At 32.8% G+C, this 24,542-nt stretch overlaps 1 protein-coding gene across 3 annotated transcripts in view; it reads right to left on the reverse strand.

Moving 5' to 3' along the window:
• Positions 1–24,542, reverse strand: part of LOC143203938 (discoidin domain-containing receptor 2) — a 403,820-nt gene that overhangs the window by 75,256 nt on the left and 304,022 nt on the right. For 2 of the 3 annotated variants that reach the window (XM_076416275.1, XM_076416274.1), the window contains 2 exons: positions 23,652–23,755; positions 9,742–9,847 (listed from right to left, as the gene is read on the reverse strand). In XM_076416275.1, the coding sequence (XP_076272390.1) occupies positions 9,742–9,847; positions 23,652–23,718 (173 nt within the window). In that variant the 5' untranslated portion in view covers positions 23,719–23,755. Of the gene's footprint in view, positions 1–9,741; positions 9,848–23,651; positions 23,756–23,846; positions 23,903–24,542 lie in introns of those variants that run through there. The other variant, XM_076416276.1, reaches the window with a different exon arrangement.

Genomic DNA, 24,542 nt, shown 5'->3' on the forward strand with positions numbered 1-24,542 from the left:
GCTGACGAAGACAAAAGTGAAGAAGCCTCACGAAAATTACAACAGACAAGTGACAATATAAATAATTGGACACAAGCTTGGAAAATAAGAATTAATGAAAGTAAATCTGTACACTCTCAGTTCACCTATAAGCAGACTGTACAAGCACCAATAACATTAAATAACACTATCATTCCATATAGCAACAACGCTAAATATCTCGGAATGAATCTCGATGCAAAACTTCGCTGGAAAGAACATATAAAGAAGAAAAGAAAAGAACTGGAACTACTGAAATATAGGAAAATGTACTGGCTAATCAGAAGAAAATCACAATTATCAGTACATAATAAATCGCTATTATGTAAGCAACTATTGAAACCTATATGGAGATACGGAGTTCAATTATGGGGATGTTCTGTAAAGAGTAACATAAATAAAATACAAATTTTTCGGAACAAAGTCCTGAGAGGTATTGTGGGTGTACCCAAATACTATTAGGACTGATTACCTACATCGAGACCTTCAGATACCCACAGTCAGTCAAGAAATCAAGAGAATTGCAAGGGGGCATGAGGAAAGAATCCATTTTCATACGAATATTAAAATATTGCAACTTTAGGATACTACCAGAACAGGGCACAGACTCAAAAGAATCAAGTCATCTGATCTTGTGTAGTGTTGTGTAGTGCATATATTAAAAAGTTCAGCAGTGACATATATAAACATTATTTCACCAGAAACTGAGTTAGGGCCGATGGGTCCTCCTAGTTATATACCTAGATTTAAGTTAGCATGAAGACAAATTGTACGTTAGACGGAAACGACTAGTAACAATGTATTAATTAAATAATAATAAAAATTTTTAGATAAATTACGATGATAAAGTGCATTGGCAATAACTTAAGTTATAACTCTACCGTTCTTTTCCTTTGTAATCGACTTGAAATATTTATTTACAAGATTCAATTTAGCTTCTGATAAATGGTAAAGTTTGAGATTATACAAATTTTGATTGTTGTGCTGTACCATTCACATATAAAACATAGCAACTTTGTAAATTCAATTTGTTCATCAAGGAGCATGGAGACAACTTTTAAATTTCCACACAGAATCATCGCAAGAAATTATTATTGTATTAAGGGAGTCTTGAATGTAATAGAAGTCTAGTTAATAGGCATCTATGTATGTTAATACTAAGTGTTTTGGATATATGGCAAATACATTAGGAAGAATGCAGTGATTAAATCTAATTTTATAAAGAAAAATGTACAGAGCATGTAACAGAAGAAACTCTGGAGAAATTTAGATATATCAAAATGACTTAACAAGAAAATACAGGGATGATGGACATAAAAACTAATCGTAAAAAGGCAATATGCTCTCTAATGAAAGTAAAATACATTACTGGGATATACAAATGTTAATTAGGTAGATATGGCCTGGAAATAGAATGCAATGAAAATATAATGAAATACTATTGTGACTGTTTAATTAACTGTAGTTTAAGTCCTTCGGAAATATATGCATTAGATGTATTGCAATGTTAAAACAAATTATTTTTAATAACATTATTTTATTTATATTAGTATATGGTCGTGTTAAAAGTCAAAATAAAGCAGAACTTAAATTTGATGAAAATCGGAAAGTTTTATCGGAAAGAATATATGTGGAGTCTGGGGGACTCGACTTATGAAGGAAAAACTACTAGTTAATAGTTGTTAGTTAGAAATTTTAAAATGTATGCCATGTGTTTTTAAATAAAAAAAATATGTTAATATTAGTGTTGCACCACGTTAGACAAAAAGCAAAACACATTAGAACCAAAATAAAACAACTATACTGGTTAATTGGAAGATACTCTCAACTTGATCTAAAATCAAAGAGGTTGATCTATAATACAATTATAAAGCCAATTTGGACCTATGGGTTGTAAATATGGGGTTGCACTAAAAATTCAAATCAGTTAGTCATACAGCGCTGTCAAAACAAGGTTCATCGATTGATTGATGCCCATCGCTATGTAACCAATGAAGAACTGCACGATGACCTGGAAATCAAATGGATTTGCGAAGTTGTCCAAGATTTCGCCTTGAAACACGAAAGAAGATTACTAAATCATACTAACGTGGAAGCAATACAACTGCTGGACAGCGCGCAGGATGTCAGGAGATTGAAACGAACAAAACCATACGAACTTGTGTGAACATTTAGTGTATATTATTAGTGTAAACTATAGCTATAAGTTAATAATTAATAAATAATTATAATTTTATAATTGAGGAATACATACTGATGTATTTTCTCGCACTCGTCTTGCTTGTTAATTAATCCAAGCATATAGGAAAAATAGTAATAAATTAATTTTAATAATAACAATAATTAAGATTGTACCAAGCGTATCTAATAAAGATGTTATATAAAAAAATATTAGTGTTGGAAACTATCGACTGAAATTGTCTATCGACTATTTAGTAATTGACTACTTTTTACCAGTGACTGTTTTCAGTCCGACTGATTTTGTTACTATTTAGTATCGACTATTTCAGTCGTATTTTTAGTTACTATTTTTGGTTCCACTAGTTTCATTCGACAGTTTTTTAACGTTCTGGTTCTGTTGTCCCAGCCGCGACTTTGATAGATTTATATGTAATATATGTAGTCTTATGATTTTTTTGATAGTTTCCTTGTAAATAACAATCTATTGTATATTAATATTATAGCATTTTGGTACGATATTTTTCAAGATTGTTAATGTAATAGATTAAAAAGTTTAAAATTGAGAATGATAAATAGTAAAATATTTTGAATGTTTTTAGGGCAATAGTAGGTAATATTTCGATTACTCTCTCAATTTTTGTTAAAAAATATTTTCGTTCAATAATAAATAAAACATTTATATCATTCAGATCATTTTTAATTTAATTTCATTGTCATGGATCAGTTTTTTTTCTAAGATTAGGTATATGTTCATTTTTATATAGTATTTAGGGTTATTGTACATCATTAGTTTTTAGATTTTCTATTGTATTGTCTATATTTGTTATAGTATATTATTTAAAAGTAACAATTAACAAATTAAAATGTAATAAAACATTTGTGGGGTATTATTCCATTCTATAGAAAAATTCCATTCCTCTTTGCAGATGCACAGAACATTCAAATATAAAAGTAATTCCACTTCGTTTAAAATTAAATTATAAATTGCATGTTTTGTATTATTATTATAATAGTATTCAGTAATTATTTTTTCCTTTTTTTTTTTAAAGTTAGTTCGTGAAAGAATTTATGCATCTCCGTCTGGCTTATACTACCGTTGGAAAATATAACCACATAAAAAATTAACTGGCCCGAGCAATTATGTCCGTCCTTTCTTCTCTCACAATTTATACAGGAAAGGACTCGTACATCTTCGTCTGACATCAGGAATTGAAAAAAACAGTCAAACCGTGCATTTGACTGAAAATAATAATTAGTATTTTCGCTAGTCTTTTGACTATTTTGACTTTTGATTGTTTCGACTGTTTTGCGACTATCGGTTGTTTCGACTGTTTTCAGTCGATAGTTCCCAACGTTGGTTAATATATTTATTTATGCTTTAGAATAATTGTGTGTTCAATATGTTTTACAAGTTTTTCGGTTTGTTCCTGCAATGGTCCTGTGATTTTCATTAATATAACCAACTTATCATACTAGGTGGACAATTTCCTTTTCGATAGTATCTCTATTTGGTAGTATTGCTAATTTTTGTCACGTTTTTAATCCTTTTTCATATCTTTGTCGGCTTCTCCTTCTCCAATTTACCTTACTTTATTCGCAGTATCTTTCCTCAGTACTAATCTACTATAATCCACTTTAAAAATAAACCAACACACGTCCCACCCTATATTTTATACGGAAAAAATTTACTTGATTATTGTTGCGATAGAATTATCAAACATATTTCATAAAAAACAAATTATTATCCGCCATTCAGGCACGGTTGATACACGAAAACAGTCTTAATATCGTTCTTTGTGCGTATATTGAATACCGTCCTCATTTTAAATAGGAGCGAGCGGTAGCAAAAGAACGTCGAAAAAAAAGAGAGTCGAGCCTTTTGTGAGGGAATTCTTTGGAGGCCCCGGGAACGGGATACATCCCGGTGCGTACGGTATCAACCCCACCTTTAGCGATTATTAAATTTTCGTTCGAAACCCCCGCGTAGTTGTCAGTTTGTGACGGTGCGACGGGGGGCGGGGGAGGACCTGGTGGGGATGGTTTGAGTGAGTATTTGGAGACGTGCGGACCCTCTAGATTGGGTTAGTAAGTTTTTAATTTCATTTTTCAATCCCGGAGCACTTTTCCTTTCCGGGAAACTTTCCCTCACCATACGGGATCGAGTGGCCCTTATCCGGAGACCCTCCCGGTTTATTACAGGCACTCGTTTTTTTTCCTCTTGTTTTGAGCATTCCGTTGGTAGCGTTCGATTCGGAAGTTTCGCTATATTTTCCGGGAGCTTAGGGGGGAGAAGCTTCCTTGCTTGTTTGTCGTTTCGGAGCGACTAGAAAGTAGTCTAAGACATCGTTGTTATTTTGTTTGACGTTGAGAAATAATATTGGGAATTTATTTTGCTAAAAAGTATTTTCATCGTTTGGTACATCGGCTGGCTAAATTCACTGTCTGACTAAACGGTTCCTTCACGAGAATGTTAAATGTTGTTAAAAAATATAGTTCCCCTGCATTTTTCGATATTTCCCATGCCTTCGACAAGGGGTGGCACACTGGAGTGCAGGTTAAATTGAAAAAACTTTTGCTCCACACGCATATGCATATGTATAACATATGTTTACGATACCGTGATCACATCATCACACTATTATCGAATATTAGCCACAAGAATCCAAGAAATTGAAGGGAATTATGTTGAATAAAAGAAAAAATTTTGTCAAAAAAATGTGTTTTACTGTGGTAGGCCGGGGACTTTTCAATTGACCTGTTAGTATATGCTACTGCAGAAATGTTCCATACAAAGTGGCTGAAAGTTTACAGCCAATTTAGTAAGCGAAAAGAAAAAAAAATGGTTTGTATTTTCGCTGTCTGCATTTTGTTCCGATTTGTAGGGTCGTTGTTTGTACAAAGCGGTCCTGTTTACGAGCAAAATTGGATGTAAATTCTCTATTAAAAGCTTTTAGCGAGCTTTTCGGTGGTCACTTGTTCCAGTAACTTTGCTTTCGTTCGACTCTGTCGACGAAAACGGAAACGGATTGAAAAAAAGAACCATAAACATAATGGAATCAATTAGGTAGCTCTTGTATTGTTCTTTTCCTCTTTTGTCTGGTTCAACAATGTCCTTTTGAATACGTTTGTTGTGACTATATCGATGTTATTTTTTTATAAACAACATTGCTTTAACGTCAACTATGATTTTATTAACTATTAGATTCTTGGATGTATTTTGATCAGCGATATCTGTTTGTGAAAAGGAAGTATTAATGTAAACAGTACAGTAAACAGTATACACAAAATATCAGTTTTCCAATCAGTATTATTGAGTTAATTGAATGTAAACTGACGATAATCATGGAGGGTGTAAAATAGCATTTTCGATATTTATTATTTTTGTGGTTTTATTTGAAGATATATGGTGGCAAATATAGTAGTGGCAAATATTGTAGGCAATAAATACATTAATTTGTACATATCATAGAGAGAAAAAAACTAATACCAACATACCAGTTTGGGTTTATTAACAAGCATTCAACAATTGACCAGGTCCACAGAATAATAGGTGTTATTGAAAAAGCCTACGAAAGTAAAAAAGTATGCTGTTATATTCTTAGATATAGTACAAGCGTTTGATAAGATTTAGCATGAAGGCCTTGTTCATAAACTACAGAAAACGTTACTAAAATATCACACCCAATTACTAAAATCATACATTACAGTTAGAATGTTTTACTTAAAAATGTAGGTAAAAAAATTATCCTTTTATCACATAAGCATTTTTTAAATTAAATTAATTGTTTTTCAATATATATTTTAGGTGCAAAATATGTATAACAGATAAAAATTATAATTAATACATAAATTAAGTAGAAAATATGTAGATAAAGTGAAATTAACAATACTAACTAAACTGAACTGAACAGTAATTTGGTAAATATTTTAAACCGCTGACGAGTATTAAGAGGTTTAACGATGAATGCAATAAAAAATGTAAATATATGACAATTCATTGTTTGAATCCTTTGTCAATTACTTCAGTTATTTACTAGATAGACCTAAGTTTTGAGAAGTGAATAGTTCGTATTTATAATCATAATACGTTACTTTTATATAATTTCTATATTGTAAAAAATAAAGTGTCTAATTGTGTTGGTATAATATTCGTCCACTATTTAAGTTCGTATTCATTTAATATTCCCTGAATAAAAATAAATAAGTAAATCACTAAAAGCTAAAAAATAATCAAACTTTGATTTTTAACACAAAAAAGCTACAACGTATAAGAACAAAAAAAACAATAATTGAAAATAAGGAACGCTTGAGGCCCCGGGGTCCGCTATCTAGCCTAGATGTTTGAGAAATGTTCTAACCCAACTAGAACAACAACAAAAAGTTGTTGTCTCCGGTGGGAATCGAACCCGCAGCCCCTGCGTGCGAGCTGAACGCCCTAACCGTTACACGGTAGAAGCAGTTGCTTAAAGCATTTCTATGGCTTCTCCTATGATATGGTAGTGCGTAAAAAACAAACTGCAAACGGCTTTTACACTCAACGACTTTCGATTTTCCTGATGTGATATCTGCTCAACAATAACGTTATACACAAATATCTGATTATTTTAGAAAAAAATAAGTGAAAATTTTGCACGTGCCTTTGAAATTTTAGGGTTTTCCTCGATGTCTCCCCTCCCCCCTAACAGATCCTGACTTGATTCTAATGGGACCACCTCGGAAGTGCACTCTTTCGAATAAAAAAAAGAATATAGAAAATCGGTCCATAATTGACGAAGCAATCGGTGAACATACATTAAAAATATATTTACAGTACAACATAGAACCTCTTCCTTTTTTTAAGTAGGTTAAAAATCTGAAGTCCTCTGAAGTTGTTACAGTTCTGAAAATAATCTTAATCATGATATTTTTGTTATAATGTTCAGTAATAAAAAAGGTTGGGGAACATTAGAGATTTCTTACGGTTAATACATTAATTAATATTATATGTTATATCAAATATGTTTCTGATCTTATAGTGAAAATATTGTCAATACAAGTTCTAGTGATATCAACATATCACTTTTAAGTTATTTTCGTTAGTCCATTATGAGACAAACATGATTAATTTAATAGATTGCGGTAGAATTTCGACCACAGGGTGATCACCAGTACAAACAAAATAGCTCCAAAGGCAGTTTCACTACGGAGCTATCCAAAAGGTTCTCAAATATCTCTAGGGGAACATGATTTGTTAACAGTCATGGATTTATTTAACAATAATATTGCGAATATTATGATGCTTATTGAAAAATGTTAATTAAAAAATTACTAAAAATTTTATTTTAAGTACTTTGATATTTTAACTGTTAATTGTGTTCAAATATGGTTCTTACACTGGGATCGAGCGCTTGTTCAGACACCTGTTCTAAAATCAACGTAGGACTCACGTAGAGGAACGAGAGGGAGGTAACGGAGCGTCTCAGAGCGGGCCGCGAATATATCATTTCGGGTGCCGAAAGCGACGTCGCGCTGTTTGCCGAAGGATTTCCGCCTTTAATTGTGTATTCTGTTAGATTTGAGCGTTTAATTAGGCGAGAGCGACATCGGTTTCGGGCTCGCCAGCTAATCGAATCGCGGAGGCACAAAGAAAGCATCGGGGTTTGTTTGTTCGACAATTAGCAGACTTAATAGGCAAAGCACCGCCAGATAAAAACCCCATTAGCGACCGAACCGCGCTGCCAAGGTGGGGCCGAGGCGGTTGCCGAAGGGGTGTTGTGTAGAGGGGAAACAATTAGGCTTAATTAGCTCGTACATTATCGGGAACATTTTTCGCCTTTACTCGTTTTCCGAATCTATATAATTGAATTATACATTCTACCATCAGGAAAAAAACACATATGGCCAGTACTTTTAAAAATTAATTTTGCCATCTACTGTGTCTTTGTTTCAATATGAATATACTGGATTTGTATTTGATGCTTTATAGAGATGCTTTGTATATGACTATAATGAACATATTTTATATTGTACGACTTATACGGTCCCTATTGTTCTGAAACATCGGTATCTGTGTCTTATAGTTACAGTTTTGAATTTATTGAATTGATTTATTGGAATAAAATTACTTCAAGAAAGTGAATTCAAGCATTATGAAGAACAGACGACATGCCGGCGTTGAAATGATAATTGTTCTGCAGTTACTCGAATCATTCCTTGGTATATTGAAATAGAGTTCGGGCCAAGTTATTGCAGCTGAAGCCGTAATATCATACAAGAAGGATTGAAGGAACACAAGGACTATTCCGTGAACAAATCCAATTGATACATCCTTAGCCTGTAGATTTCTGGAGAAAGCTTCGTAGTTTAGTGTATAAAGTCATCGTCAAGACTTGAAAATATAGAGTTTGGAAATACATAAATTACTTAAACTTCTCTTAATCTAATCGCCTTGAATTTGGGCAGAAGCTTACATCCCTTTCGGCATTCCTTTAAGAGGGCGGTGTTATATCCGATGATTGATATTAATAACTAAGTTAAAATTCTTATTAATTTCTCTACTGTAATTCATTACTGAGTACATTTACACATTTTTTGTGTTACTATAAACACATAGAACTATTGTTCTCAATGTTCCTTTGCCAAAATCCAATATGATTCTGTTGTATAAATGTAATCTAATAATTTGTTAGTTCTAAGACTATCTATGATATTTAAAAACATATTATATTATATTAATTATTAATGATCTAAAAAAGTAATGACGTAGTATATATATATATATATATATATATATATATACTGGATTATTAATATTTCATTAATTTTTTAAAAATTGCCACAGCAACATGCACCAAAAAAAAATTGTATATTCAGAATTTGAGATATTTTGAATGTACTTTCTAATTATTCACCAAATTAATTACAATAAGAGGTGGTTAAATATATTAACAGCGGATTATTGTATTGATCAATGAAAGTGTTTTTATATTTATAAGCATATTTTTAATAAAATATTCTTAATAATATGAATATACTTTTGGAATTAATTTTATAACGTTTGTATTTTGAAGAAAACAAATTTTATTTCAGGCTTATAAGAGAATGTTGTCTTATAATTTGACGTATCTAAATACGTTATTTTAAAGTAATATATATGAGTATGCACAGCGAAGAACTAATAAGTATATAAGAACTAACAATAAGTTTATGCTGAATTTTCTATGTTAATGAAAGTCACTCATTTATATGATTATAATTATACTCAATACATTGAAAGAAGTCTATTTAACCATTTATAAAACAGTAGAGCAGTATGATCTTTATAGGTCAAACTAGCTTAATTGACAATTTTAAAAAATATAATATCTCAAACATATTTTATTTTAATTTACACTAACACTATTCGAACCTCAAAATCTTCCGAGTACTGTTAAAAAATTGGCCAGATTTTAATATAAATAATAATACCTAATATAAATATTATAAAAGGCAACTGTACCATATAAACATTTTTATTTTCTCAATTCCGTATGATCGTACAAATTCTAATTGTGGTCTACTTACCGGCCATGTTGTGGTCCAACGTTTCCACTATCAAACGATGATGATGCAGTTATGTCCGAATCTTTGATAAAACCATTTTCCATGCCCAGTGGTGCAATACATTGGGCTGGAACAAAAACAAATTTAGTGTAAATATATATTTTTATTTCTATTAAAGAAAGGATGGTAATAGTTATTATTTTCAGTAAATTTTATTATCATCTAACAACAATGTTTATATATATTAGCGTTGGGAATTATCGAATGAAAATTACTATTTTCAGTCAAATGCTTGGTTGGACTGTTTATTTCAATTCATTGTGTCAGACGATGATGTACGAATCCTTTCCTGTATAAATTGTGAGAAAGGAAAGGACGGAGATAATTGCCTGAGGCAGTTAATTTTATATGTGCTTATATTTTCCAACGGTAGTATAAGCGAGACGGAGATGTATAAATTCTTTCACGAACTAACTTTAAAAAAGAATTACTGAAAAAAATAATTACTAAATACAATCATCATATTTTTTATTACTCTTCGTGTGACGACGGTTGCGAGTAGACCAAGCATCGTACTCATTTGATCCATTAGTTTGGCCATCATGTTTTCTAATCTAGAGATGTTGCTAGTTTCAGTAGGTTGAGATGTGGTCTCTCGATTTTGTGCTGAACCATTTTCAACCATTTGGGCATAAGTTATGTCTGGTGGGTAGATTGGTAGTTGTGGATTGTTTTTGTTGCTGTTGCTGCCTTTTTTTCCTCAAGGCAGGATAGAGTTTCTGTTGTAGTTGCTTGTAAACTACGCAACCCTTGTAGTTCGCTGGATGATTTCTGTTACAGTTAGCACATTTCACTTTTTCATCGCGAACTTTACGAGTACAATCGCCTGTTTTGTGTTCTCCTGCACATTTTACGCATCTATATGATTTGCGACAGTAAGTCTTTGTGTGCCCGTGCGCTTGAAACCTTGTGAATTGTGGTATAATTCTTTTTATATGTGGTGGTTCGCATTTAATAATATTATTTTCCAATTTGGTGATTTCATACACCGCCTTATTATTTCCATTAGGTTTTATATCAATATAGAACATAGGCAGAGGTTTTTCTGTCGTGCGATGTCGTATATTGTGAACATTTACGACTTCGTGGCCTTTTTCAGCTAGTGCTAGCTTGATGGTGTTAAAGTCCGTCCCATGATGTAACCTTTTTAACACGAATTTAAATGTTCTCTCGGATTTTGGCCTGAATGTATGGTATTGTTTCTTTCATCTAATTCTTTTACAAGAACTTTAAAGTGATCCGCTTCGAACAGTTGAATATTAATTGTTTCATAGCTCACTGTTTTAATTGTGTAGTTCGTAGTAATGGTTTTCAATAGGTCATGGATGTGTTTTATTACTTCTACCTTATAGACTGTTATTGGTGGTGGTTTGGGAACGACTTTTTCAGGGCTTGGTTGTATATTCTCTTCAATTTCTTCCGACAGGTTGCTAAAGCTGTTTTTTGTCTCAATCGGTTTCTGTAACTAATAGTCACTGATTCTTGTTTGTTTCCTCGCGATTTCTTCTTCTGGACTTCTCAATCGTTTTTTGTTAATGACTGTAGTCCATTCTGATGGTGGAGTTTGCGTTATTGCTGATTGTTCTAATCTTATATCAAAGTGTGCAGGTGATTTGGTTGAATCGTTGTGGTTTGCCATTTTTAGATTTTTAATATATTATTTTATTTACTTCCAGAGGATAAAAAAATAAAATAAATACATTGTTTATTTCACGCACTTCATTTTTCACTTACGTTATTTTTTGCATTAGTTTTTGACCAAAAATACTATAAATGAATTTCAAAAGGACTGTTGTAAAATAAGGGGGAAGAATTTTAAAACACTAATAAAAATGAGATGCAGTCTTTTTGTCTGGACACGTAAACACGTATTCACTATACTTTAGGTCTGCTCAGAGAGGGATAGCCGCATCTGTTATGCGTTTTTAATACTCAATTAAATAACCGCAATAAAATACTGGGTTTTTTTAAAAGAAAGGTACCTTTCTAGAGCTTGGAGCATATTGAAAATACGTCTTCACCCTACGAAGGTTGGAACCGAACTATAATCATAATAATAATGCATAACATGCAATTTATAATTTCATTTTAAACGAAGTATAATTACTTTTATATTTGAATGTTCTGTGGATCTGTAAAAAGGAATGGAGTAATACCTCACAAATGTTTTATTATATTTAAATGTGTTAATTTCTATTTTTAAGTAGTACAACAGTTAACAAAATTAACAAAAATCGAGAGGGTAAACGAAATATTATAATATATAGAAATATATAGCAAAATACTACTTATCATTCCCAATTTTAATCTTTACCTTATTACATTAACAATCTTGAAAAATATCTTACAAAAATGCCAAAATATTAATATCAATATGTTGTTATTTACAACTAAAGAAACTAAAAACAAGAAAACTAAAATAAAATCATAAAACTATATATATTACATATAGATTTATGTAAGCATAAATTGCGTACATTTTTCAAGTCGCAGCTAGGACGACAGAGCCAGAACGTTAAAAAACAGTTGAATGAAACAAGTAGAACCAAAAATAGTAACTAAAAGTCCGACTGAAACAGTCGATAGTAAATAGTAACAAAATCAGTCGGACCGAAAATAGCGACTGAAACAGTCACAAAAGTAGTAACATCAGTCGAACCAAAAATAGCGACGGAAAGAGTCGATAGTCAATTTCAGTCGATAGTTCCCAACCCATAAAAGATTTTACTCACAAAAGTTTTTTAGTAATATTCAAATTTGTATCAGAAATAATAATAGCAGATATAAGGACACATATCTCTATAAAAATCTTACAAATGTATTTTATGGGGAATCAGGATGGAGAAATTAATAGAAAATTAGCGCTTATTTAATCAAAATATCGACTACAAGGCCAAATCGTTTTAGTCGTGTGGCAATGCTCTGCGTTTGGTGGGACCAGAGTGGCGTAGTGTATTAGGAACTGTTGAAACCTAGTGAAGGAGTTAATCGTGATCTCTACCGATAACAAATGATGAATTTGAATTATATGGTCAAAAAATCCAGAATGAGTCTGAAGACACGGTCAAAAATCTCACAAATCAAAACCGTTCAAGAAATCATTGAAAGCACTTGGTTGGGATATATTATCGCACCCGCCGTACTCTCCTGATCTTGCTCCATCCTTCTACCAACTCTTCACATCAACTTACTTTTCGACAATTTCGAAGAAAGTAGAAAATGGATCGAATAATGGTTTTGCTCAAAGGATACACGGTTTTTTAGGATGGCATCCATAAAAGGCAAGATCTATAGAATCAAATGAGCAATACTTTGACTAAATGCTTTTTACCATTTTCTTGAAAATTATGTAGTTTTTTCTAAAAAACGATAATGACTTACGGTATATTTGGTAGATGTAGGTGGTATGAAGTTCCCAGAGTTAGTTCATATACAATTTTCACACGGAAGTATACCGGGACCAATGCTTTATCTACTTTACACTTGTAATATACTACAAATGGAAAATATCATGATGGCTACATTTGCTGATGATACTGCGATTATAGCTGTCGGGGACAACGGTGAAGAGGCCTCACGAAAATTACAACAGGCAAGTGACAATATAAATAATTAGACACAAGCTTGGAAAATAAGAATTAATGAAAGTAAATCTGTACATGTGCAGTTCACCTATAAAGAGATCGTACAAGCACCAATAACATTAAATAATACTATTATTCCATATAGCAACAACCCTAAATATCTCGGAATGAATCTCGATGCAAAACTTCGCTAGAAGGAACATATAAAGAAGAAAATAAAAGAACTGGAATTAAAATATAGGAAAATGTACTGGCTAATTGGAAGAAAATCACAATTATCAGTACATAATAAATTGCTATTATATAAGCAAATATAGAAATCTATATGGACATAAGGAGTTCAGTTATGGGATGTTCTACGAAGAGTAACATAAATAAAATACAATTTTTTCAGAACAAAGTCCTGAGAGGTATTGTGGGTGCACCCAAATACTATAGGACTGATTACCTACATCGAGACCTTCAGATCGCCACAGTCTGTTAAGAAATCAAGAGAATTGCAAGGAGGTATGAGGAAAGACTCCATTCTCATACTAATATTGAAATATTGCAACTCTTGGATACCACCAGAACAGGACACAGACTCAAAAGAATCAAACCATCTGATCTTGTGTACTGTTGTGTAGTGAGGTGGATATATTCAAAAATTCAGCAGTGACATGTATAAACATTATTTCACCAGAGATTGAGTTAGAGCCGATGGGTCCTCCTAGAAATATACCTAGATTTAAGTTATCATAAAGACAAATTCTAGGTTAGACCGAAACAACTAGTAACAATATATTGATTAAATAATTTAGAAAAATATACAATTTTTATTAGATTAAATTTGATTTGATTAGATTATATTTAATTTCTCAAGCTTACAACATTTCGAATAACTCGCCTCGTGTACAGCATACGGACTAATGCGGCTGAAAAAAACCGCCTGAAAAAGTTTTTATGTACCTCTTAATTGGGCTATTAGCCGTTTCTTCCGTCTCTCCGTAAAACCGTAATAAAATCGCTCTCAATTTCGCGAATAGCAACAGGATATAACGGCGTAGCGATCCGCTTAGCGGCTTAAACCGGGAAAATCTCCGCGATTTGCCGATTAATAACCAATTTGAGAAGATTGGAAACCGTCGCTACCATTCACGGCTAATCCGAAGTCCCCACAGATCGATGCCTGTTATTCGCGCTTTTGTGCCGCGGCGGGGGAATTACGGCCGATTTTTTTCCCGGCCGTCCTCACGTGAGTTTTTCGAATCCGCCAATTGGCATTATTTACCTGACTGGTAGTATGCGATTATTGCGAGAACGGATAAAAAAACGATTTTCGTATTTCGGTATTTTTCAGTTTATTTATTAGAATTCATAATTGCATTTTTTATATCTTTCGGTATAATTAAGAGTCTCCTTTTTACCAACTAAGGTTTATATAGACTGGACCTACAGTTCACAGGGGCTTCGAACCGAGGTCCTCAGCACTAAGCCTATCCATTAGCGAGTGACCAACTTAGAAATTTTCCCAGAAGACATCCGGTCTTACCCAGCCTGGCTACTGGCGTGACTGGGATCATTTTCCTTGTCGCATGTTGTACTCTTGCCTAAGGACAATCGCAAACATAAATTTACGACCATGCCCCAGCAGGATTTTAACCCGCGACTATTGCAACAATAGAAGGAGCATCTTTAAGGTATGCATTGCAAAATTTGGGATTCTTTGCCTGTGGTCTGTTGTGATGCTTTCTGAGAACCAACGCGTTAAATAACTAGGATGGTAGTGACTCCATTTATTTCACGTGACAGTTTAAAAAACTTATCTCTCTTTTAGTTCTGATCCAATAACAGTAAAATATCTCAAATTGCAATGTTGTTGTCCTGAATGTAATCGGATGGTTTCACTATTTCGGTGATTTCCTTTGCGTATTAAGAATTCATCATTAATTAATTGATTTATTAATTTATTCCAGTGAAAAAATCTTTGAACTCAGACAACTCAAAAATGTGTCATTTTTAATTTAATTTCTTGCAGTTTTGTTTTAGTTTAATTTAAAAAATTACAAATATTTACAAATGGAAATTGAGACCTGTGTAAATTCAAATACTCTAGAGGGATTAGAACTACTACAAAAATAATTTCGAAACAGGACAGAGATTATGGATATATTCAACCCCGTGAAAACCCAGGCCATCATTTTCCATAAGAAGCGTTACGCACTGCGCGTCTCGTAACTTAAGATCGACACCGCAATAATTCCATGATCGACCGGCGGTTCGGTTGGCAAAAAGGTTCGGGGATAGCAAACCTGCTATCTTCTCTGATCTATCCTTCTAGCAGACTTCCCATCTCCATCAAATGCTTATGTTACAAGATGTTAATTCGGTCCGTACTCCTCTACGGATCTAATGTCTACTTCAAGTTTGTTACACCCAACCAGGTTAAACGGCTTCAAGTTTTCCAAAATAAGCTCTTGGGGAGAATATTAAACGCTCCATGGTTTGTCAGAAATAATCAAATTCATAGGGAAACTGACACTCCAGAAATCAAGCACATCATATCTCAATCATTCCACAAACAACAACTCAGCACAAGTTCTTCTGAAAACGCGCTTGTTCGCGAGCTGGTCGACATGCTGGGAGCTTAGCACCGCGTCACCGTCAAGCTTCCCCCCTTTTCCAGGCTGAAACGACCTCATCCGTCGCTACAGTTATAACTTTTGCCCCCATACAACAGTATCCAGTTGTGTGTTAACTCAGGTTTGCGAATCAATAGAATCGCCGGGCCCTCGTGCCCAATAACGGCTGCCCGATCAGCGGCTGCCATATCCCCAAATTTAATGCAGTAGCAGCAGTGATCCACAGGGGTCAACTGTGATGCGGTTTCGGTTTAGTGTATTGGTAAGCCCAGAGGCAGTCCCACATAACCCGGTCCAAGATTATGGATATATACGTCGAGTAGAAATAGAAATTGATCGCTACTTGTGGTGATAAATAGTAAAGAAAACCTAAAAAATTACACATGTTTAAATGCTTTTAAAAGAGAAAAAATCATTTAGTTAGAGGTTTATAAAAGGCGATATGACAACCGAAAATAAAAAAAAATAATTAATAGATGGAGGCAATACTTGTATACAGGTATTGCTTTATGCGAAGGAAACATGTTGATTAACTGATGTATGAAAAAAATTACTCGGGTAAATAAATTGGGTCAAGAAGCAACTGAATTATTTAAAATTACGAAAAATACAAAAAGAATATGGATTAGAGACTTTAGATAAAAATACCCTAATCATCCAGTGCCTCACAAAACCACAATTTATCGTTTTTATGCGAATTTTCGACAGTATAGTACGACAGCAGACAGACCTCGTTCTGAAAGACAACGGATGTCTCGTAACGCTGATAATGTGGCTCTAGAGCGCGATAGTCTCACAGAGTCAAGAGAAACATCGTGGTTCCAGTTACACATTTCTGCATGCAGTTTAAGGTGAATTTTGAAAATTGATTTGAAAATGTTGCCGTACAAAATTCAATTAGTCGAAAAATTGCTACCGAGAGATCCTGATCAACGAGTACATAATGCAATCCTAAGGCTGTCTGGTGAAATTGAAGATATTTTCGTTCAAATTGATAACAAGCGATGAAGCCGAATCTCTTCTCAGTAGCCACGTCAATAAACAGAACAGTCGGTTTTGGGGAACTCTCAATTAATTCATGGAACATCATTGTATCCACTAAAAACAACTGTATAGTGTGGTATTCATGCTGGAAACATCTATGGTCTCTATATATTTGAAAATGAACAAGGTGTTGCAGTTACTGTTACCGCTGAACGTTACCAAGACATAATTCTAAATTTTCTTGTGCCGGAAATGGAAGAGTAAAGAATAGAGCACATGTGGTTTCAGCAAGATGGGGCCAGAGTACACACAGCTCGTTCAACAATTCAATTATTGAATGACCCATGAATGGCCAGCCAGATCTCCGGACTTAACATCATCAGACTTTTTCTTATAGGGTTTTTCAAAATCAAAAGTTTATGTGAATAAGCCCCAAACGATTCAACACCTTAAAGGCAATATTCGTCACGAAATTGAAGAAATTCAGCCTCAGATGTTGCAGGATGTCATGAAAAATGCCTTAAAAAGAGCCGAAAGTTGCATATCGAAGCGCGGTCACCATTTAACCGATATAATTTTTCAATCATAACGAAAAAGAAACGTAGAGACCAAATGAACTTTTTACGAAAACCAAATTTACTTATCATTTCTTTGAGCAAAGTTATAGGCAATCAAAATGGTAGCGGGACTTTTGCTCCACGTTGTTTATATATATATATATATATATATATATATAAATAAATTATATCACAAATATATTAATACTTGGGAACAATATCGTTAATATTCCAATATAACAACTTCCTCGGCTTGACGCTAATGGATATTTGATACCGAACCGAACGAACCAAAAACAAAACTCACATTTTATTACAATAAAAGCCCCATAAAGGAACAGAAAAAACACAGAGTCGATTATGGCTCCCGTATTTATCAATCATAAAACAACAAAACGACATTATGATGGCATTTATACATACAATTCGGTTGATTACGGGGTAAATGCTCTTGTATCGCGTTTTTTTATCAACCTCCGCATACGAATCAATATTAATCAAGATCTGACATTCGGTTCGTTTACCTTCAAATGTTTCGGGAAATGGGACGGTTTTGATACGTCCGGACAACGGCTGGAAATGTAATCATTTTCGGCGTTTACGAGAAAATAATGATGATACTACTGCTCGGAGAAGAAGCCGTGACACTAATGGATATAAAATTGCCGGTCTATTGGAACGTCGATATCTTACTAATAGAAACAGCTTTCTTGCCACATGTATAGAGTCGAGATATTTTACTTAAAATTGTTAGACATTATCAAGTATAATGTAGTTTTCATCAATAGTCATGATAGTGACAGAGAATGTAACAGTAACAAAAAATCACAAATATATTGTGTTCTAATAATATGGATATAGAGATTCTGAAAAATTGTTTTTAAATAAAGTGTGATTAGTCACATTTTAATATGTTTTAGCACACAGCAGATTCTCGATAACGAAAACACTCAATAATGAAAACATTACCTTAACGTAAATACAAAATTCGAACAACGGGATCAAATGGAACGCTCGGTAACGTAAACAACATACACGCTCGATAATGTAAACTGCTCGGTTATTTGACGGTTAAATAGGGCAATCTGTGATTTTTTGCACAAGTTTTTTTCTAGGAATTTAGCACAACGTGATAAAGCGCTTATAGTCTGTTCAAAGTTATTTTGTAAATACGTCATTTAGATTGGTGACGTCAAACGTCGTAATGTTACCGCATCAACTCTGAGTTTTAGTTCAGTTTCTAATATAAATAAAATAATTGAACAAAAATGTTATCAAATAGAATTTATTTTAACATTATAGTACATCTAAAAATTACAGTTAATTATACAGCGACGATAGTTTGTAGATTAGGGTTATAACCTCTTATAATTATTGCTTTCAAGAATTTTGAACACATCTGATAACCGGATGATTTTGACAGGCTCATTCATTGTGTCTCTTTGTAACAAGAATAAAATGAGAACAAAAATATTGTCTGATTCTAAAACGAATTTACAAATTGCAGCAGGCAACAAAATAAACATCTTGATAACGTATGTACAGAAAAACCTTGAATAGACCACAGATACACTATTAAAGCCGAGTGAGATTCTAATATTAAGTATAATTAATTTTTGAATTTAAGTTGGTACATTGCGTACATTCAGCATTTTACGACAGCATTATGTCATCCGCATCCTATAAAAAAACGGAGTCTGCAAATTTTAAAATATTAATTTAAGAAAATACCTACAAAACAATTGGAGTATCGAAGGCAACAATCTTTAACGGTGAGATACTTAAAGAAAGCGCTAAACTGTTAAATGAAAAACTGAGAGACATTTTCGTGGCTAGAGATGGCTAGCTACAACGATTTAAAACAAGATATGGAATTCGGCTGTTGCCTATATCTGGTGATAAATTATCAGCACAATCAGAATTAACACAATATATTATTGGAAAATCTTACCAGAATAAATTAAACATCTGCACCATTTAAAAAGTTCGCTTCGGATAGAAAACCAAAAAAACAACGAATAACGAATTTAGTTTGTATTAATGCTAATTGCTGGCACACAATAAAGCCAATGATAATACGAACATTAAAAAATCCACCATATATATATATATATATATATATATATATATATATATATATATATATATATATATATAAGCACTTTGTTCCTTAGGTACAGTTTCCAGCAGAATAGTACTTCCTATACTATGGAACCTAAACTTTATATTTTAACCAGTCCTATTAAATAATCCTGAAAACATATATAAAGCTTTGAAACAAGTTACACCGCCAGAAGCTGATTCAATTTCGCATTTGACCTGGAATACTCTTAATCAAAAAAAAAACATTCAAAAGTGCTGGAATGAAACATTTCAGGGAGCTTAAAATGTTCTTATATGAACAAAATATTGATATCATGATGGTATCATGTGGGGTTTTATATTAATAATACCAAAAGGCATAGAATTGGTCAAAATAATGAAGGCACATTACATTTATACCATAACTCTACTGGTGAGCCAACATATTGGCCGTCAGATAGAAATAAAATTCCCGATACCATAGACTTTTGTGTTATAGAAAATATTGACACCAAAAACGTGCAAAGCTGAATCATGCTTCAGGCTATCATCTGATCACTCACCAGTTATTATTTACCAGTTACTGTGAACTCAAATATTCTCAACGAAACCAAACCACCTTCTTTGCATAACAACAAAACCAACTGGTCATTATTTAAAGAGATATTAGACAGTTTAATATCTCTAAATTTGCTTCTCAAAACAGAAAGAGACACAGAAATAGCAGCAAAAAATATAACAAAATCTATACAAGAGGCCGCATGGTACGCAACACCTAATAGCGCGACATATCAAAAGTTTAATTATATTTCCTCTATAATTAAACAAAATTGCCTACAAGAGAAAACTGCGAAAAAGCTGGCAACAAATCAGAACAGAAGAAAACAAGAGAAAATTCAACAAGGCCACAAAAAAGCTGAAAGAGCTAATAAATAAGAAAAAAAATCAAGGAATTCAAAACTATTTAGAAAACTTAACGTCAACTGATGCAACGGAATATTCTTTCTCTCTGGAAAGTAACAAAAAAGATTAAAAAACCTCAACAACTTAATCCACCCATTAAAATTGACAACCTGGCCTAGGATTGATAAAGATAAAGCAGAAGTTTTCTCTAAACATTTAAAGACAGTATTTAATTCACACCCGTCCGAAATATCCGCAACAGAAGAAAATAACATAGTTGACCCTCTTAACACAAGTAAAAGAATCAATACTGTTAAGGAAGTAAAAGAATCAATACATAACGAAATCAATTCTAAAAAAGGCTCCTGGTTTTGACCTAATAACTGGAAGAATCTTAAAAGAGCTGTCAGGAAAGTGCAACAAATTAATAACATTCATATTTAATGCCATTCTAAGACTTTTCCTACCACTTGGAAAGTGGCTCAAATCGTTATGATTCCTAAACTTGGGAAAAAATCAGAAGACGTCTCCTCTTATCGTTCTGTTACCTGTGCTAAACTATTTGAAAAATTATACATTAAGAAACTCAATTTGGCGTCCGTAATAAACACAGAACAACAGAACAAATACATAGATTAGTCAACCAAATTAACAAAAACTTAAACGATAAAAATATTGCTCCGCTGCATTTCCCGATATTTCTGAGGCCTTCAACTAGGTTTGGCACACTGGACTGCATGTTAAATTGAAAAAGCTTTTGCCCCATTTTTCAATTTAACATGCAGTGGAACAAAGATAAAGAGATAAATAATAATAGGGAAGAAGGTATGGACAGTGAGGACGTTCCTATTGAGGAAATAAGCGACTGACGCGCAAGCTATACAAGTGCTTAACCAAGTTATAGATTGTGTTGAAAGAAAAGAAGTAGCTTATATTTTGGTTCCTTTTAAATTACGGGCGTGGATATTGAGAGACAATGCTAAAGCCAATTAACGTAGACTAGAATTGCAGAATATTTTTCTTCTAACTGATAAAAAACATTATCGCTATTTAAATATTTGTTTAGTTCATAATAAATAGATGCATATGTATTATTTGTTTCTTTTAATAAAATATGTATTATTTAAATCACTTCAATCACGTTCGTTAATGATAAACACTTCGATAATGTGGTTTGAATTAGTTAGGGATCGTCTGCTGTACTAATAATCTGTTAAAGTAACTCAAACATGATTTCCGCAGTATGTACATTATTCCAACTTGCTGAAGTGTTTCGATTTCATTCTCACCTTTTCTTTGATATTTCATAATTTTAAAATTAGTTAGCCCTACTTATTTGGTACATAGATATTAAATAAATTACATTAATATTTTTAATAATTATTATCACAAGTATATATATATATATATATATATATATATCTATACCTATATATATATATATATATATATATATATATATATATATATAAATATATATATATATATATATATATATATATATATATATATATATATATAAGAGATAATCAAGAGAAGGCTATAAGAATTGCAGTGTGTTTCAACCACATGCAGTGCGTGACGTTAAATCATTATAATATGCCATTGGACGGGAAATGATCATTCTGAATGAAGTTATAAAAGAAACAAAAAATAATATTAGCACAAAAAGGCTCCTGTTTTGACCTTATTACCGGAAAAATGTTAATCGAAATTCGAACAAAAGCAGTAATTGAGACCATCAACCAAATGAATGTTTTATTCAGAAAACAATATATAACATAACAGTATAAGATGGCTGAAGTAATTATGATTTCCAAACCAGGATAGCTAAAGGAAGCAGGAAGGCGCACTATACAAAAAATAAAACATTCCACGATTGATTAGGTTAACAGAATCATTAGAAGAAAATAAAGTTGCTCTATGGTGTATTCGTAAAAACTGTTGCTAACGTTAACAAGGTATATGCTTAAAGACATGAATGCCCCATCATCACCTCAGCTCCGAGGTTCCCCAGCTCTTAGGTAATGATGGCTTAGTTAGAAGATTAAAGAGAGTAAAACCATTTAATCTTCTAGTTCATTGATTTTATAAATAAAATTCAATTCACATTAAAGAGTAATATAGATGTTACGCCTAAACGATCTATCGTAGAATAAGTAGTTTGCAATTTTAAAACCATAGCCAATTAGGATAAAAACTTGTGAAGGTTATTAGTGTTACGTTTACTGGATTTCTCGAACGAATATTAAAAAAATATGGTGATGACAAATATTCTTTATAGACATCACCACGAATGGACAGCACAAGTTTGAAGACCAATAATCTGTTATGGAAATCCATATCAGATACAATTTAATCTAATTTACAAAATCATCATAAAAATAAGTTCTGCGATGACGTTATTCTATAGATACAATGTTAGTTTCATTCGTTTTATACATCGCTTTAGACAAAATAAAACAGAGCACGTCAGTTTTAAAGACAAAAAACTGTACTGGTAAAATGTGATAAAGACATAGTCAATTATAGAGCCTATGCGGACTTATGGGATTCGAACATGTATTGCATCAAATCAATATAACCAAATAGTAATCCAACACTTCCAAAAGACTACTTACTTGCAGAATTTAATCGGAATCAACGAAAAGAAGACAATCCTTGTGGTAGTTAAGATGATTTAGGACAAAGGATCGCAGCTGAAGCTGCAGGACCACAAAAGGTGAATTAAAGCTGCTCAAAGACCCCTAGCCACATACTATTCGAATTAGGAAACATTCAAGCATTTGAAAATCACCACCCACAGGTCAGGGTGTAAGGCCACTAAAGGAAAACTGAGGCTGCTGTGAACTAATATAGTTTACTGGAATTTGGACAAAAGCTTGTAGCAAAGACTTAATTTGTAGTCAACGAAACTTGCCAAATTGGTGGAGGATGGTACAGTCGATACGCAAACATAATTTTATTATTATTAAAAGCAGTCCAGACGGGACAATAACCGTTAGGAGGGAGGGAGCAATTATTAAAACATGATTAATTAAAATAATTTAAAAAAATCAAACACAGTTTGAAAACCGCAGTTCTCTGACAACTAAGCATTAATTATATTATCGTATAGTACTTACATGGATGGTACTTACATGGATCTACAGCGACACATGCAGCAAGGATGGTTAGGAGCCCCCAGAGCTTATATCTCAACTCCATTTCTCGGTCTCTTCGTTTACTATCTCGTCATTTCCACCTGAAACAACACGTTAAAAATCATATATCCGACGCATCATAATTGAAGATTATAGCAGGTACTGCTAAGAAAACACAATATTAGTCAGTACCTTTGTGTTCCGTTATCGAAATATAACCGAGTTTATGATTCATTTGGCTCGATGAATTTTTTTCTGAATATGCAGGTGATAAGAGTAAAACAGACTGTATAAAAATAGTTTAAAATAATAATAGCAATTGTTAGTCGTAAAGATTTCTTATCTCCTAGTCTCGTATCAGATTTGTACATAAACAGGTCTTATCAAATTGCATTTTTTTATTGCTTCAATGAGGTAATGATGAGGTAATGGATAAATAAAAACATGTTTAGGACAGGTCGTTGGTGATTTACATTGAGAGTTCCTGGTGACTTATTGACTGATGTGTCTGATAAGGAATTTAAAAAATATCGATACAAAAAATGCCGATATAAAACCAGGCAAAACTCAGTCACTTAGTCAGTTCTCAATCACAACTATCGATACTTCCTTAACAACATTTCGGAAATGTCGGCTTAAAAATATCGATATATCAATATATAGAGCAAACATATTTAAACGGAAAATACCAATGTTTTTTCAACATTATTTGTGTACGGCTCTTATAGTATATCCATGGTAGAAATGAACATTTTTGTTACATTATTTTATTTGAATTAGAATGTTTTAATATATAAAAGCTAAAATAAACTAGAAGTCTAAGTTAAAAACGGCAACATTGCGACATTTTGACGTCTTAAATTTTTGGATAGGCTATAAATCAAACGA

This window comes from Rhynchophorus ferrugineus, unplaced genomic scaffold (assembly GCF_030347505.1).
Source record: "Rhynchophorus ferrugineus isolate W39M unplaced genomic scaffold, kcgeb_rfMv2 rfM10, whole genome shotgun sequence".
Lineage (NCBI taxonomy): Eukaryota > Metazoa > Arthropoda > Insecta > Coleoptera > Curculionidae > Rhynchophorus > Rhynchophorus ferrugineus.